Raw genomic sequence first — 13,550 nt, 5'->3', positions numbered from 1 at the left:
TTGTTACAATTTTGTCAGCAAGGTCTGTGTGTGATATAAATAGATAGGACAAAATAGTGTATTTATGGTGGTTATCTGCAATGAAATATATGTTTAGCCCTCATTTATCACATCACCTACATGGTACCCAAAGGAAGCTGATCTAAATGATGATTAATAAATTATAATTTATCGGGTAATAATTTATAATTCTGAAAAATGTGATGGCTTCATGGATCCTCATATGATTAAGCATACACACCAGTAGCCTTGTCATTTTACCAATATATCGATATTGTTTTTTGCTTTGTACTGAAGGACTACTACTACTACTGCTGTAGTCTACTTGGTTCTATTCTACACATAAACACAAGGTGGCAGTGTTCAAAATTAGGACCCATACTTCTGCATCCGCCAATGTTCTTAATGAAAAAGTGCTTCCGGCGTCACTCTTCCTCTTTTCGTCTGGATCGGGCCGTCACCATGGTATGGAACTCCACCACCAATATACTTTTAAAAAAGATCAACTGTAATCTTCAAACTATACATTCAATTGTTACATTTGAAAGTACCCAATGTGTGAATGCAATGGTTAGGGACATGTATAGCCCATTATTAGTGATTTTATCTGTATATCTCCCCCAAAAGTTGCCTATATACAAAACTCGAGCGAATGGCTACGCTTCGGGGATTGTATCGCTAACTACCTAGGTAGTTAATGACGGCAGTGACAGTCTCGTATTGAAATTGCCCGTTTTACTGTGTTCTTGGCAATATAATAAAGTTGGTGTTCACATTTTATAAATGCATCATTGCCAAATACCTTTCAAAATTGTAACATAGTAAATGTATTATAAGCTGGCTACCAAGTAGTGCTGACCTATGATGCGTGCTATCAAGGCGATCCTGTTGTGTAACAATAGAGCTAGCTGCTCACACCAAAGGGATTGTTGGTAGAGTTGATTATACAACTTTTTGAGTCAACAACACTAAACGTGTGTACATGTAGTCGTTGGAACAAAAATGCTACATAGATGGTGAAAAGGCTCTTGGCCGGCCGGTAAGTTAGCCACCTACCTGAATACTTTTGAAGAGGTTTCCAAAATTAAAATCACTTGGAGCAGATTTGCTGGTGTGTTTAGCGTTTTAAGTCCAACAATAATAATGTAAAATAATTGAGGAAAAAGTTGCTTGTATTTGAGATTTCTGCACCCCACGGAACGATCGCAGTTGTATAGTATAAACATAGCTACTGGTAATTGTTTTCAGAATTTGTGACATTTTTACATGTACGGACTGCTGGTGACTCAATGTTGTTGATAGAAAATCTCACAACCAGTTATCCAAACTCCACTCTGCCTTGATATGAGAACGGAGTTGAGCGTTCCTCGGCTAGTAGCCCCCTAGGTTGAATGGTAGTGACCTGACCCCCATGCTGGATATTTGCTGTGAAGCCCAGTGCCTCATTGAGTGACACAATTTGAATGAAGAGGTACTTGAAATGTACCATACTGCAGCACTTTGTCAGTATACATTATAAATCTGTGTGATTCAGGTGAACGTGCCGAAGACACGCAGGACCTACTGCAAGAAGTGCAAGAGGCACCAGCTTCACAAAGTTACCCAGTACAAGAAGGGAAAGGATTCCCTCTACGCACAGGGTGAGTTTCAGTCTCAAAATGAGCATTGGCAGATGTGATGACCATATGATGTAGTATAGACTGCCAGGTGTTTCAAGATAAATAATTGATGTACGATCTGTGTTTTAGGTAAGAGGAGATATGACAGAAAGCAGTCCGGTTACGGTGGACAGACCAAGCCTATTTTCCGCAAAAAGGTAAGCTTGCAAAGCTTTGTGTGGACTGGGTACGTTACCTAAAGGTACCTTATATCAGTGGTTCAACTTTCCTAACCTTGAAGAACCCCAACAGTACAGTTATGTTGTCCTGTGGGTCTGGGGCAACATACAGTGCCTTGCAAAAGTATTCATCCCCCTTGACATTTTTTCCTATTTTGTTGCATTATAAGCTGTAATTTAAATAGATTTTTATTTGGATTTCATTTAATGGACATACACAAAATAGTCCAAATTGGTGAAGTGAAATGAAAAAAATAACTTGTTTCAAAAATTCTAAAAAGTAAATAACGGAAAAGTGGTGCGTGTATATGTAGTTTGGAGCTCTCCAAACAGGTCAGGGACAAAGTTGTGAAGAAGTACAGATCAGGGTTGGGTTAACATTTTTTATCAGAAACTTTGAACATCCCAAGGAGCACCATTTAAATCTATTATTTAAAAAAAATGGAAAGAATATGGCACCACAACAAACCTGCCAAGAGAGGGCCGCCCCCCACCAAAACTCATGGACCAGGCAAGGAGGGCATTAATCAGAGCGGCAACAAAGAGACAAAAGATATCCCTGAAGGAGCTGCAAAGCTCCACAGCGGAGATTGGAGTATATGTCCACAGGACCACTTTAAGCCGTACACTCCACAGAGCTGGGCTTTATAGAAAGGTGGGCAGAAAAAAGCCATTGCTTAAAGAAAAAAATAAGCAAACACGTTTGGTGTTCGCCAAAAGGCATGTGGGAGACTCCCCAAACATATGGAAGAAGGTACTCTGGTCAGATGAGACAAAAATCTAGCTTTATGGCCATCAAGGAAAACGCAATGTCTGGCGCAAACCCAACACCTCTCATCACCCCGAGAACACCATGGCAGCATCATACTGTGGGGATATTTTTAATCGGCAGGGACTGGGAAACTGGTCAGAATTGAAGGAATGATGGATGTTGCTAAATACAGGGAAATTCTTAAGGGAAACCTGTTTGTCTTCCAGAGATTTGAGACTGGGACAGAGGTTCACCTTCCAGCAGAACAATGACCCTAAGCGTACTGCTAAAGCAACACTTGAGTGGTTTAAGGGGATACATTTAAATGTCTTGGAATGGCCTAGTCAAAGCCCAGACCTCAATCCAATTGAGAATCTGTGGTATGACTTAAAGATTGCTGTACACCAGGGGAACCCATCCAACTTGAAGGAGCTGGGGCAGTTTTGCCTTGAAGAATGGGCAGAAATCCCAGTGGCTAGATGTTCCAAGCTTATAGAGACATACCCCAAGAGACTTGCAGCTGTAATTGCTGCAAAAGGTGGCTCTACAAAGTATTGACTTTTTTTTGGGGGGGGTTCAGTTTTTTTTTGTCTTATGTCTTGTTTGTTTCACAAAAAAATATATTTTACGTCTTCAAAGTGGTAGGCATGTTGTGTCAATTAAATGATACAAACCCCCCCAAAATCCATTTTAGTTCCAGGTTGTAAGGCAACAAATATAGGAAGAATGCCAAGGGGGGTGAATACTTTCGCAAGCCACTGTACCTGTACTGTTGGTTACTCAAGGAAAGGAGTTGAACCACTGAAATATCTTACAAATGTGTACTGTTGGTGCAGGCCGTTGTCAGCGAGGCTTGGCCTGTAGTGGCTTTGTCCTTTCCTAAGGTGTCTGCTAGAGAGAACTGAGATGGTTTGAGGCCCTGCTGTGTCTCCTCCATGGCAAGGTTATAGGTAAACCTCAGACAACTTGATTTAATGAACACTTTATTTCCCGTTTACTTCTGCACCTACATATAATACAGTATTGACAATGTTTTTACACTCCAGAAAATGAAAAGGTGTTGAGGGTACCACTTTGAGCTCTGAAGTTGAGATATGCAAGGCAACGCTCTGATTATCCACCCTTCTCCCAAATTGAGCACTTGAACACGCCCCCTCATGGATTTGAAAGAAATGCATGGAAACTTATTCTAGCCGTGTTTGCACCAATCCAATGGTTAATGCATGATGGGGAGTGAACGAGAACGCACTTCAGGAGAAGGGTAGATCATCAGAATCAAATAAAATTTTACTTGTCACATGCGCCGAATACAACAGGTGTAGACCGTACAGGGAAATGCTTACTTACAAGCCCTTAACCAACAATGCAGTTTTAAGAAAAATTAGTGTTAAGTTAAAAATAGAATGCCGCTGCCTTGTCATGTGTGCATGGATCCTGGACTGTGGTAACATGGATTCTCTCCTCAGGCCAAGACCACAAAGAAGATCGTGTTGAGGCTGGAGTGTGTGGAGCCCAACTGCAGGGCCAAGAGAATGGTGCCCATCAAGAGATGCAAACACTTTGAGCTGGGAGGTGACAAGAAGAGAAAGGTAAGCTTAAACTCCAGCCAAGTAGTGCAACACAGATGTTCCTGGCCCATGTTTATTCTGCATGTGGAAAGGGCTGTGTATTTGTTCCACAGCCATGAAAAGCAATGTGTATAGACGGTGCATTCGGAAAGTAAAGGGTCTGAATACTTATGTGAATGTCATATTTCAGTTAATTTTTTTTATGAAATGTGAAAGTTTTTCTAAAAACCTGTTTTTGCTTTGTCGTTATGGGGTATTGTGTGTAGATTGATGGGGGGCTGTGGGAAAAGTCAAGGGGTCTGAATACTTTCCGAATGCACTGTACCAGGGGTATTCAACTCTTACCCTACGAGGTCCGGAGCCTGCTGTTTTTTCTGTTCTGCCTGATCATTAAACGCACCCACCCGGTGTCCCAGGTCTAAATCCAGTCTTGGTTAGAGGGGAACAATGTAAAATAAGCAGTGGAACTGGCTTTGAGGTCCAGAGTTGCATTTGATGGGTGTATGGTTTCTGGATGTCTAAATTACGTTTAGTGTTATCGTTGGTGACATTTGACAATGTTCAACTATCCTTGATACACCTCGGAGCTCTTCCACTTTAGATCGTTGCTCAATAGAACATTTAGTCAATTCCAAAAATGCATGCTTCCTCGGAACTCGGTTATTAGACTACCTGGAGAGGAATTGACAATAGCAGTCTGAAGGCCCTCACTGGCCGAACGTATGCTGCTCTTGAACTGTTTGGATTTTAGATATGCTCTAATGAATGTAAACAAGTTGTATTAATTAAGTTGTCAAATTGAAAGATGTGATTGGATTCAGAAGTGGTGTTTGTATTTTTCATTGTGGAAAGGTGAATGGTTTCAATGTGCTGTTTGAATATCTGAGCTGCCTTGTAACCTTGTTTTTTTTCCTTTCAGGGCCAGGTCATCCAGTTCTAGGCTGTGGGTCGATCTATTGGATGGACTTGTCATTTTCCCCCAATAAATGTATTGAAATTGTACCCGATGTCTCATCTCTCCTTAACTGTAGCTTAGCGGTTTAATGGTGGTAATTACAAGAGTGATGGCAATTAAAGTTGGTGGATATGAAGATGTAATTGGCCATTCCAGAATTTACAACTTAATAACCTTTCCAAGAGTGGTTAAAGCATGTTGCAGTACATCACAGTATAAACACACTGGCGAATAACCATGCCTGAATCAACACAGCGCCCCCGGTCATCTAGTGTGTGTGTGTGTGTATATATATATATATATATATTTTTTTTTTGATTAAAACCCACAATATAAGGTTGTTAAAGGGATACTGCGAGATTCTGGCATTAAATACCTTGTTCTACTTACCCAGAGTCAGATGAACTCACAGATACAATTTCTGCCTGTGTAGTATGAAGGAAGTTGGCAGTAGTTTTGCCAGCCAATGCTAATGAGGGTAGCGCAAAGATAGTCTAGGTAGCATTGTATCGCTTTAAAACAATCATTTCGATATGGTCAGTCCTTGCCTCCATAGCCTGTGTAAATTTGATAACAATTGACACCCATAGTCATACGTTTATGACACGGTCGTAACAGCTGACAACTTGTCATGACACATATTTAGACCTGTTGTGACATATTGCATTCTTTTATGGCTGTTATGACGCCTACATAGGTGTCAAAACCTACCACGGAAGTTATTTTATGGCTGGTTATGACACCTACAGAAGTGTCAAAAAACACAAAACCTAACACAAAACATTCCATTACACCATAGCCTACTTGTTAACAGTACGTTTGTTATGTAACATTTTCTGAAATAGACCGTATTGAATTATCATTGTAATTGCGCACTCGTTGATGTCAGACATGCATCTACCCCAATGCTCAGTTTCTGATGACTGGAATGAATGCAGGAGCAGGGCACGACACCCTCTTTTTGACTGATGACTGACATAAGGGCATGTATGATGGTCATAATGCTTCTTGACAGTGTCATAACATTTATTTTCTACAAGTTATTTAAAATTTGAAGAAAAAAACCATTACTAAAGAATTCATTACAACGACAAAGGACTTACGAAAACACACTTTCAAACTAAAGGAAAGTTCTTGGCAGGGAAAAAACATTTGAATAAATGTGTAGGTGTCATAACCAGCCATAAAATAACGCAATATATGTCACAACAGGTGTAAATACATGGGTCATGAGTGTTGACTATATTATAACAAGTTATGTCAGCTGTTATGACATTATTACACAGTTATGTCCATGTCATAATGTGTTGACGCTTGGTGTCAAGTAAAGTGTTACCGTAAATTTGAGTGGTAATGTTTCTCCAGGCCCATCCCTAAGTTTACCAAAAAAGTGGCAGGGTATCCTTTGGTTTTGTTTGAAATCCAGATTGCCCCTTTAATTAATGTTAACATATGAAGACATGATTGTACCAAAGTACCATTTTTCTTTCAATCAGGAAAAATTGTTACAGTACTGCTGATATATTTGATATCTGAACATTCAGGTGTCTGCCATCCAGCAAATATTTTTGTGACCAGAACAATTGGCATACAAAACATGGACAATTACTAACACATTCCATACTTAAAATAAAGATGAAGAAACCCTCTGTTTAAATCATTCAAGGGCAGCACACCAACTAAATAACCTATTCAAAGGGTGAGCATGTACATGGCGCTTTGGCAAATAAGCACACTATCTAGAATAATCACCATCTAGAATAATCACAATAAGCAATGTAACTTGTTGTGAATTTAAAGTGCTCATACATCCTGTGCATTTCAAATCAGTGCTGGGCGAGGGCCAGGGCCCATATCCTTGTCTGCTAGCTATACCATACTAAATAACTGTTTGTGTGTTCACGTTGGGTATGTCCTTCCATATTTGCCATTGGGTCTTGAAGTCACCCTTAAATGGGAGTGACAGTCAGAAGTGCTGTGCCAGAAGGGTTGACCACCACCACCAGTTTACTGAGGAGGGTCTGGACCCCCAGCTCATTGTAGCTGGGCAGGACCTGGGTGACATTACACTGGGGGTGGCAGATCTTCCAGCTCGGCAGCGTGGCCAGTGTGAGGGGGAAGCCTCGGGGACCGCCGATCTCCTGCTTGTTCATCACCGCTAGAGCCAACCGGCCACCAGACAGGGGTCTCTCCCACACCTCGAAACTGTCCACCTGTCAATCAACAGTCAGGTTAGTTTCCACAGACTGATTTCAGATTATATAATAGGGTGAACTGTCTAGCGTACACACTACCACAACATAAGCTACAGAGCCACGACATTGCAAACTTGCATTTGTACATTTTACTTTACAACCTGCTTACAAATGATAAGTCTTGCATATGGCCAGTAGGTGGGGGTATATACAAAGAGATAACTCAGAATGGTCTCAAGACGGGTTGGCTGGCCACTTTGCGAATCGATGTCATGTCTATGCTAATATGGCAAAAACTCGCTAGTTAGCTAAACAACTAACGATGTATTTGAGAGCCAAGTGCTAATTGTACAGATGTATTTATGTTTTCAATGAACACAGACTAAATATAGTTTATGTCAACAGTCGAAGCCAACCCCGTCTGTATTGCCCCATAGTTGCGCACGCGACGGTTGTGTTGTTAAACAACCAACTCGTCTATAGGTGTTTAGCTTTTGGCAGCATCGGTGGTGTTGATCATTGAGGGGGAAAAGTACATATTTTATGTGGCTACAGATGAATCCCATGTGGTTTTGGAGTTGGCACTTTAGTGAATGCATGATGTTTGATGTAATTTCTTGGGAGTTTCATGCTTCTTGGGAGTTTCATGCTTTCTGAGTTTGATTAGGCCCTGTGATATAGTGTAGCTGCATATGGGTATTTGACCATTATTACACTGAACAAAAATATAAAAAGCAACAATTTCACAGATTTTACTGTGTTACAGTTCATATAAAAGAAATCAGTCAATTGAAATAAATACATTAGGCCCTAAATTATGGATTTCACATGACTGGGAATACAGATATGCATCTGTTGGTCACAGATACCTTTAAATAAATGTAGGGGCGTGGATCAGAAAACCAGTCAGTATCTGGTGTGACTACCATTTGCCTCATGCAGCTCGACACATCTCCTTCAAATAGAGTTGACGGGAACTGGAACACGCTGTCGTACACGTCAATCCAGAGCATCCCAAACATGCTCAATGGGTGAGATGTCTGGTGAGTATGCAGGCCATGGAAGATCTGGGACATTTTCAGCTTCTAGGAATTATGTACAGGTCCTTGCGACATGGGGCTGTACATTATCATGCTGAAACATGAGGTGATGGCGGCGGATGAATGGCACGACAATGGGTCTCAGGATCTCGTCACGGTATCTCTGTGCATTTAAATTGCAATCGATAAAATGCAATTGTGTTCGTTGTCGGTAGCTTATGCCTGCCCATACCATAACCCCACCGCCACCATGGGGCACTCTGTTCACAACGTTGACATCAGCAAACGCCATACACGCGGTCTGCCATCTGCCCGGTACAGTTGAAACCGTGAAGAGCACACTTCTCCAGCGTGCCAGTGGCCATCGAAGGTGAGCATTTGCCCACTGAAGTCGGTTACGATGCCGAACTGCAGTCAGGTCAAGACCCTGGTGAAGAAAACAAGCACGCAGATGAGCTTCCCTGAGACTGTTTCTGACAGTTTGTGCAGAAATTCTTCGGTTGTGAAAACCCAGTTTCATCAGCTGTCCGAGTGGCTGGTCTCAGACGATCCCGCAGGCGAAGAAGCCAGATGTGGAGGTCCTGGGCTGGCGTGGTTACACATGGTCAACCACAACCTCTCCCTCAACGTGATCAAGACAAAAGAGATGATTGTGGACTACAGGGAAAAAAAGAGGACTGAGCACACCCCCATTCTCATCGACGGGGCTGTAGTGGAACAGGTTGAGAGCTTCAAGTTCCTTGGTGTCCACATAACCAACAAACGATCATGGTCCAAACACACCAAGACAGTTGTGAAGAGGGTACGACAAAGCCTATTCCCCCTCAGGAGACTGAAAAGATTTGGCATGGGTCCTCAGATCCTCAAAAAGGTCTACAGCTGCACCATCGAGAGCATCCTGACTGGTTGCATCACCACCTGGTATGGCAACTGCTCGGCCTCCGACCGCAAGGCACTACAGAGGGTAGTGCGTACAGCCCAGTATATCACTGGGGCCAAGCTTCCTGCCATCCAGGACCTCTGTACCAGGCGGTGTCAGAGGAAGGCCCTAAAAATTATCAAAGACTCCAGCCACCCTAGTCATAGACTGTTCTCCCTGCTACTGCACGGAAAGCGTACCGGAGCGCCAAGGCTTCTTAACAGCTTCTACCCCCAAGCCATAATATTCCTGAACAGCTAATCATGGCTCCCCGGAATATTTGCATTCCCCCTCCCCCTCTTTTACGCTGCTGCTACTCTGATTATTATCTATGCATAGTCACTTTAACTCTACCCACATGTACATATTACCTCAATTACCTCGACTAACCGGTGCCCCCGCACATTGACTCTGTACCGATACCCCCTGTATATAGCCTCCCTACTGTTATTTTACTTTACTGCTGCTCTTTAATTATTTGCAATTTTTATTTTTTTCTTAAACTGCATTGTTGGTTAAGGGCTTGTAAGTAAGCATTTCACTGTAATGTCTACACTTGTTGTATTCGGCGCATGTGGCAAATAACATTCGATTTGATTTGATCTGCAGTTGTGAGGCCGGTTGGATTTACTGCCAAATTCTCTAAAACGACGTTGGAGGCAGCTTATGGTAGAGAAATGAATATAAAATTCTCTGGCAACAGCTCTGGGGGACATTCCTGCAGTCAGCATGCCAATTGCACGCTCCCTCAAAACTTGAGACATCTATGGCATTGTGTTGTGTGACAAAACATTTTAGAGTGGTCTTTTATTGTCCCCTGCACAAGGTGCACCTGTGTAATGATCATGCTGTTTAATCAGCTTATTGATATGCCACACCTTTCAGGTGGATGGATGATATTGGCAAAGGAGAAATGCTCACTAACAGGGATATAAACATATTTGTGCACAACATTTTAGAGAAATTTGCTTTTTGTGCATATGGACAATTTCTGGGATCTTTTATTTCAGCTCATGAAACCAACACTATACATGTTGCGTTTATATTTTTGTTCAGTGTAGTTGTATTGAACTGCATTAGCACCGAGTAGTCACATTTATAAGCTCAGCTGGTAGAGCACGGCGCTTGTAACGCCAAGGTAGTGGCTTCGATCCCCGGGACCACCCATACACAAAAATGTATGCACGCATGACTGTAAGTCGCTTTGGATAAAAGCGTCTGCTAAATGGCATATTTATTTTATTTAATATTTTGTTTTATGTGTTGCGGTTTTACTATTCTCCATTGTGCATTACCATTAAATATCCCCAGTGAGTGACAGAACAGAGGTGTAATACCTTGGCGGTGCGATAGCCCTGCCTGCCCAGTGGGTCCTGACTGATGGCGATGATCCTTGTGTTCTGCAGCAGCTGCTTGGACCGGGGGCAGATGTCCCTCAGGTCGTTGGACATCAGCAGGGGGGCGGCCATGATGGCCCACAATGCCATCTGAGACTCCTGTTGGGCGTGACTCAGGCCAAAGTTTCCAATCACCAGCTGAGGAAGGAACACCGTCAATGTCAGTCAGAGATACTATTCAGACAAAGTACATGGGTTATGGCAGGAACAGCTGGTGTGAGTAAGATGAGGAGTTTTACAGTTTCTCTGAATGCCATCAACTGAGCAGCAGGATTGGATTGGTCAACTCAGGAAGTTCACTTGAACATTCCCCATAGAAAACAATGGAATGAATTGACCCCAACCCTTTATCCATAGCCCATAGTGAAAAGTGGAATAGCCACAGTACCATGTCAGGGTCATTCCAGCCCCCAGGCCCAGCCGCTGGGACAATGACGTCCTGATGGTCGGCAGTCCAGTCCAAGATGGTCTTCACACTGTCCCAGGAGTCATACACATCTGCAAAGTTGCGCCAGTGGTTACAGGCCTTCCTTATGGCAGCATAGTCTGGCTGTGAGTACATAATTGACATGGTGGGACACATTAATCAATGTAAAATGAATAATGAATGGGTCCTCCTGACTAATATGAAATCAATTCAGCGTCTGGTATATTTAGCAATTTCATTAGCTAACAAAATGAAGGAATGCTATGAATAAAGGCATTTACCACCTCGCTCTTTCTTACCTGATGGTACGACCACTCATACAGTGGCCACTCACAGGAGTACAGGATACTTCTCCCAGTTTGGTTCAGTGCTATTGACATGTTTGTGTAACCTGGGAAAAACATCACACACAACAGTAATTATAGGGTTTCAGGTGTTACCAATTAATCATTCTAATTTAATTAATTACACGTAATTTAATCTGAAATAATTTTATGAGCTGTTGAATTAGTAGTTTTGTAGCAAGACAATTAATATGTAAATCACCTTCTCCCAGTAAAGTCCACTTCATGTAGCACCCATCAAATTTGAGCAGATCCACACCCCAATCAGCAAAGGTCTGAGCGTCGATGTCGTAGTATCCCAGGCTCCCTGGAAAGCCTCCACATGTTAAGGTTCCCAAATCAGCATAAATCCCCAACTTGAGACCCTTGGAATGGACCTGTATAAACAATAACAAATAACAATCTTATAATATATAGGCTTTTAGAACAGGTTTGTCATGTAGGCCAACATCCCTGAACAAAGTGGACCCATACAGTTGAAACCAGTAGATGGTGGTGTTGTTTTACCAAAAAAACATTTTCATGGAGCTTCATCAGAGGGTTTTGAAACCTTTGGTAGTTTAGCACCATGGTAACAGCAATATTCCCTTTCTGTTTGCCCATAGTTATGTGGCACTCTTAGCAAGGTGGATGATCTAATTAGTAAACCACATAACCTTACAGTCTCATTGGGTAGGTTATCACTGGAGGAAGGACATGTTTCTGTTTGTTGTGTTAAAGTGACACAGAGTGTGTGATAGAAAAGCACTGGGAACTTGGCTACATTGGAGTTAGATCTGACATAAGCAGTGCATCACCAACTGTATGTGGATAATATAAGTTGTCCCTCAACAACTGGTTCATCTTCAGACATGAAACCAAAGAAAATGGCCCAATAAGAAGTTATTGTTTTAGTTTTCCATTGCAAAACGTTTTTCTACATGTGTGCCCTAATGAGCACGTCCTCGCTGTAGGCTATACACTCACATAGTCGGCCAGTTTCTTGATGCCTCTGGGGAACCGCTTCGGGTCTGCCTGAAGGCGTCCCTTGGCGTCACGTTGGTGGCTGGGCCAACAGTCGTCGATGCAGACATACTCGTAGCCAGCCTCCTTCCAGCCTTCAGTCACCATCACATCTGCCATCTGCATGTAGAGATTCTCACTAGCAGCACAGAGGTCAGGGACAGACAGAGGAAACTATTAGCCAGTTCATATTGTCATATTAACTATGCTTCAATGTGCCAATGAAGTAATAGTGAACATGAGAGGCCATTTATACCTGATGAATGTAGAATCACCCCACTCACATTACTGCCTACAGTTACTCTATTTCCTGCTATGAGTTTGAATTGAGCTGAAATCAAAATGGTCTAAGCTAGTTTAGAGTTGTCCATTTTATTTCCTTTGCCTTCAATGTTTGATTGAGTCTGGAACATTTTAATTTACGTTTTGAGTTTTTTTAATTTACGTGTAGAGTTGAGGGTGAAGCTAGATATCATACCTGATGCAATTATTGGGGTCCGTGTCACAGTCGACATTGCACATGAATCTCTCCCAATGCAGCCAACCCATTGTAGGCTTGAGCGCGAGACCATTATCCAGAGATCGAACTGGACTGATAAAAGCACCGATTGTAAATAGCACCAGAACTACAGCACCCATTCTAGTTACTAGTTTCATTTGATCAACGAGTAATCTTCATCAACAATATGTGAATTGAATGCGCGTCTATTTCCTGATAGTTATACAAACTGGGTCCGCCCTCGCGGAAGATTGACTGCAACATGGACCACTAATATCATGATGTGCTGGAAACTAGCCAATCACGTTGCACCCGTGGTTGGATATATATACAAGGAAGCGCACTTGTGTCATGTGTTTGCTTGATGACATGGATTGTAATTCCAAATGTTTGCCTGTAAATTGTGATTTGTTCTTGTTTAACAGGTTTGAAAAAGCATGGGCTACAGGGCTGGCTCTAGCTTTTTTGGGGCCCTAAGCAGGCAACACATTTTAGTGGCCCCCCTCTTGATGGCAAGAGAAACATTTATGTTTCACATTTACATTTACATCTTAGTAATTTAGCAGAAGCTCTTATCCAGAGCAATTTACAGTTAGTGCATTCATTTTAAGATAGC

At 42.2% G+C, this 13,550-nt stretch overlaps 2 protein-coding genes and 1 non-coding gene across 3 annotated transcripts; 2 read left to right on the top strand and 1 right to left on the bottom strand.

The window, feature by feature from the left end:
• Positions 1 to 387: 387 nt before the first annotated feature.
• LOC121540734 (60S ribosomal protein L36a) lies at positions 388 to 5,158 on the top strand. The gene is made up of 5 exons (XM_041849793.1): positions 388 to 465; positions 1,535 to 1,640; positions 1,749 to 1,816; positions 4,055 to 4,177; positions 5,076 to 5,158. The coding sequence occupies exons 1-5, from the start codon at positions 397 to 399 to the stop codon at positions 5,094 to 5,096; spliced, it is 387 nt and encodes a 128-aa protein (XP_041705727.1). The 5' UTR covers positions 388 to 396; the 3' UTR covers positions 5,097 to 5,158.
• On the top strand, positions 3,419 to 3,555 carry LOC121547281. Its single transcript, XR_005996513.1, has one exon. It is a non-coding gene; the product is annotated as a small nucleolar RNA SNORA9 (small nucleolar RNA).
• A 1,001-nt stretch (positions 5,159 to 6,159) lies between the features above and the next one.
• gla (galactosidase, alpha) lies at positions 6,160 to 13,174 on the bottom strand. The gene is made up of 7 exons (XM_041849781.2): positions 12,914 to 13,174; positions 12,400 to 12,574; positions 11,636 to 11,810; positions 11,389 to 11,480; positions 11,051 to 11,212; positions 10,603 to 10,800; positions 6,160 to 7,324 (listed from the first exon to the last, which is right to left on the bottom strand). The coding sequence occupies exons 1-7, from the start codon at positions 13,090 to 13,092 to the stop codon at positions 7,061 to 7,063; spliced, it is 1,245 nt and encodes a 414-aa protein (XP_041705715.1). The 5' UTR covers positions 13,093 to 13,174; the 3' UTR covers positions 6,160 to 7,060.
• Positions 13,175 to 13,550: the final 376 nt, after the last annotated feature.

This window comes from Coregonus clupeaformis, chromosome 3 (assembly GCF_020615455.1).
Source record: "Coregonus clupeaformis isolate EN_2021a chromosome 3, ASM2061545v1, whole genome shotgun sequence".
Lineage (NCBI taxonomy): Eukaryota > Metazoa > Chordata > Actinopteri > Salmoniformes > Salmonidae > Coregonus > Coregonus clupeaformis.
Note: the sequence above shows the minus strand (reverse complement) of the source record. Positions and strands in the feature narration are given on the sequence as shown.

What these genes read in the sequence shown, in the direction of transcription:
- LOC121540734 (XM_041849793.1), top strand. Translation starts at nt 397, where the DNA reads ATGTTCTTAATGAAAAAGTGCTTCCGGCGTCACTCTTCCTCTTTTCGT. An exon ending in GGATTCCCTCTACGCACAGG is followed by an intron (nt 1,641 to 1,748) that starts GTGAGTTTCAGT and finishes TCTGTGTTTTAG; the next exon opens with GTAAGAGGAGATATGACAGA. An exon ending in GAGGTGACAAGAAGAGAAAG is followed by an intron (nt 4,178 to 5,075) that starts GTAAGCTTAAAC and finishes TTTTCCTTTCAG; the next exon opens with GGCCAGGTCATCCAGTTCTA.
- gla (XM_041849781.2), bottom strand. Translation starts at nt 13,092, where the DNA reads ATGAAACTAGTAACTAGAATGGGTGCTGTAGTTCTGGTGCTATTTACA. An exon ending in GACCCCAATAATTGCATCAG is followed by an intron (nt 12,575 to 12,913) that starts GTATGATATCTA and finishes CTGTGCTGCTAG; the next exon opens with TGAGAATCTCTACATGCAGA. An exon ending in GTGGACTTTACTGGGAGAAG is followed by an intron (nt 11,481 to 11,635) that starts GTGATTTACATA and finishes TGTTTTTCCCAG; the next exon opens with GTTACACAAACATGTCAATA.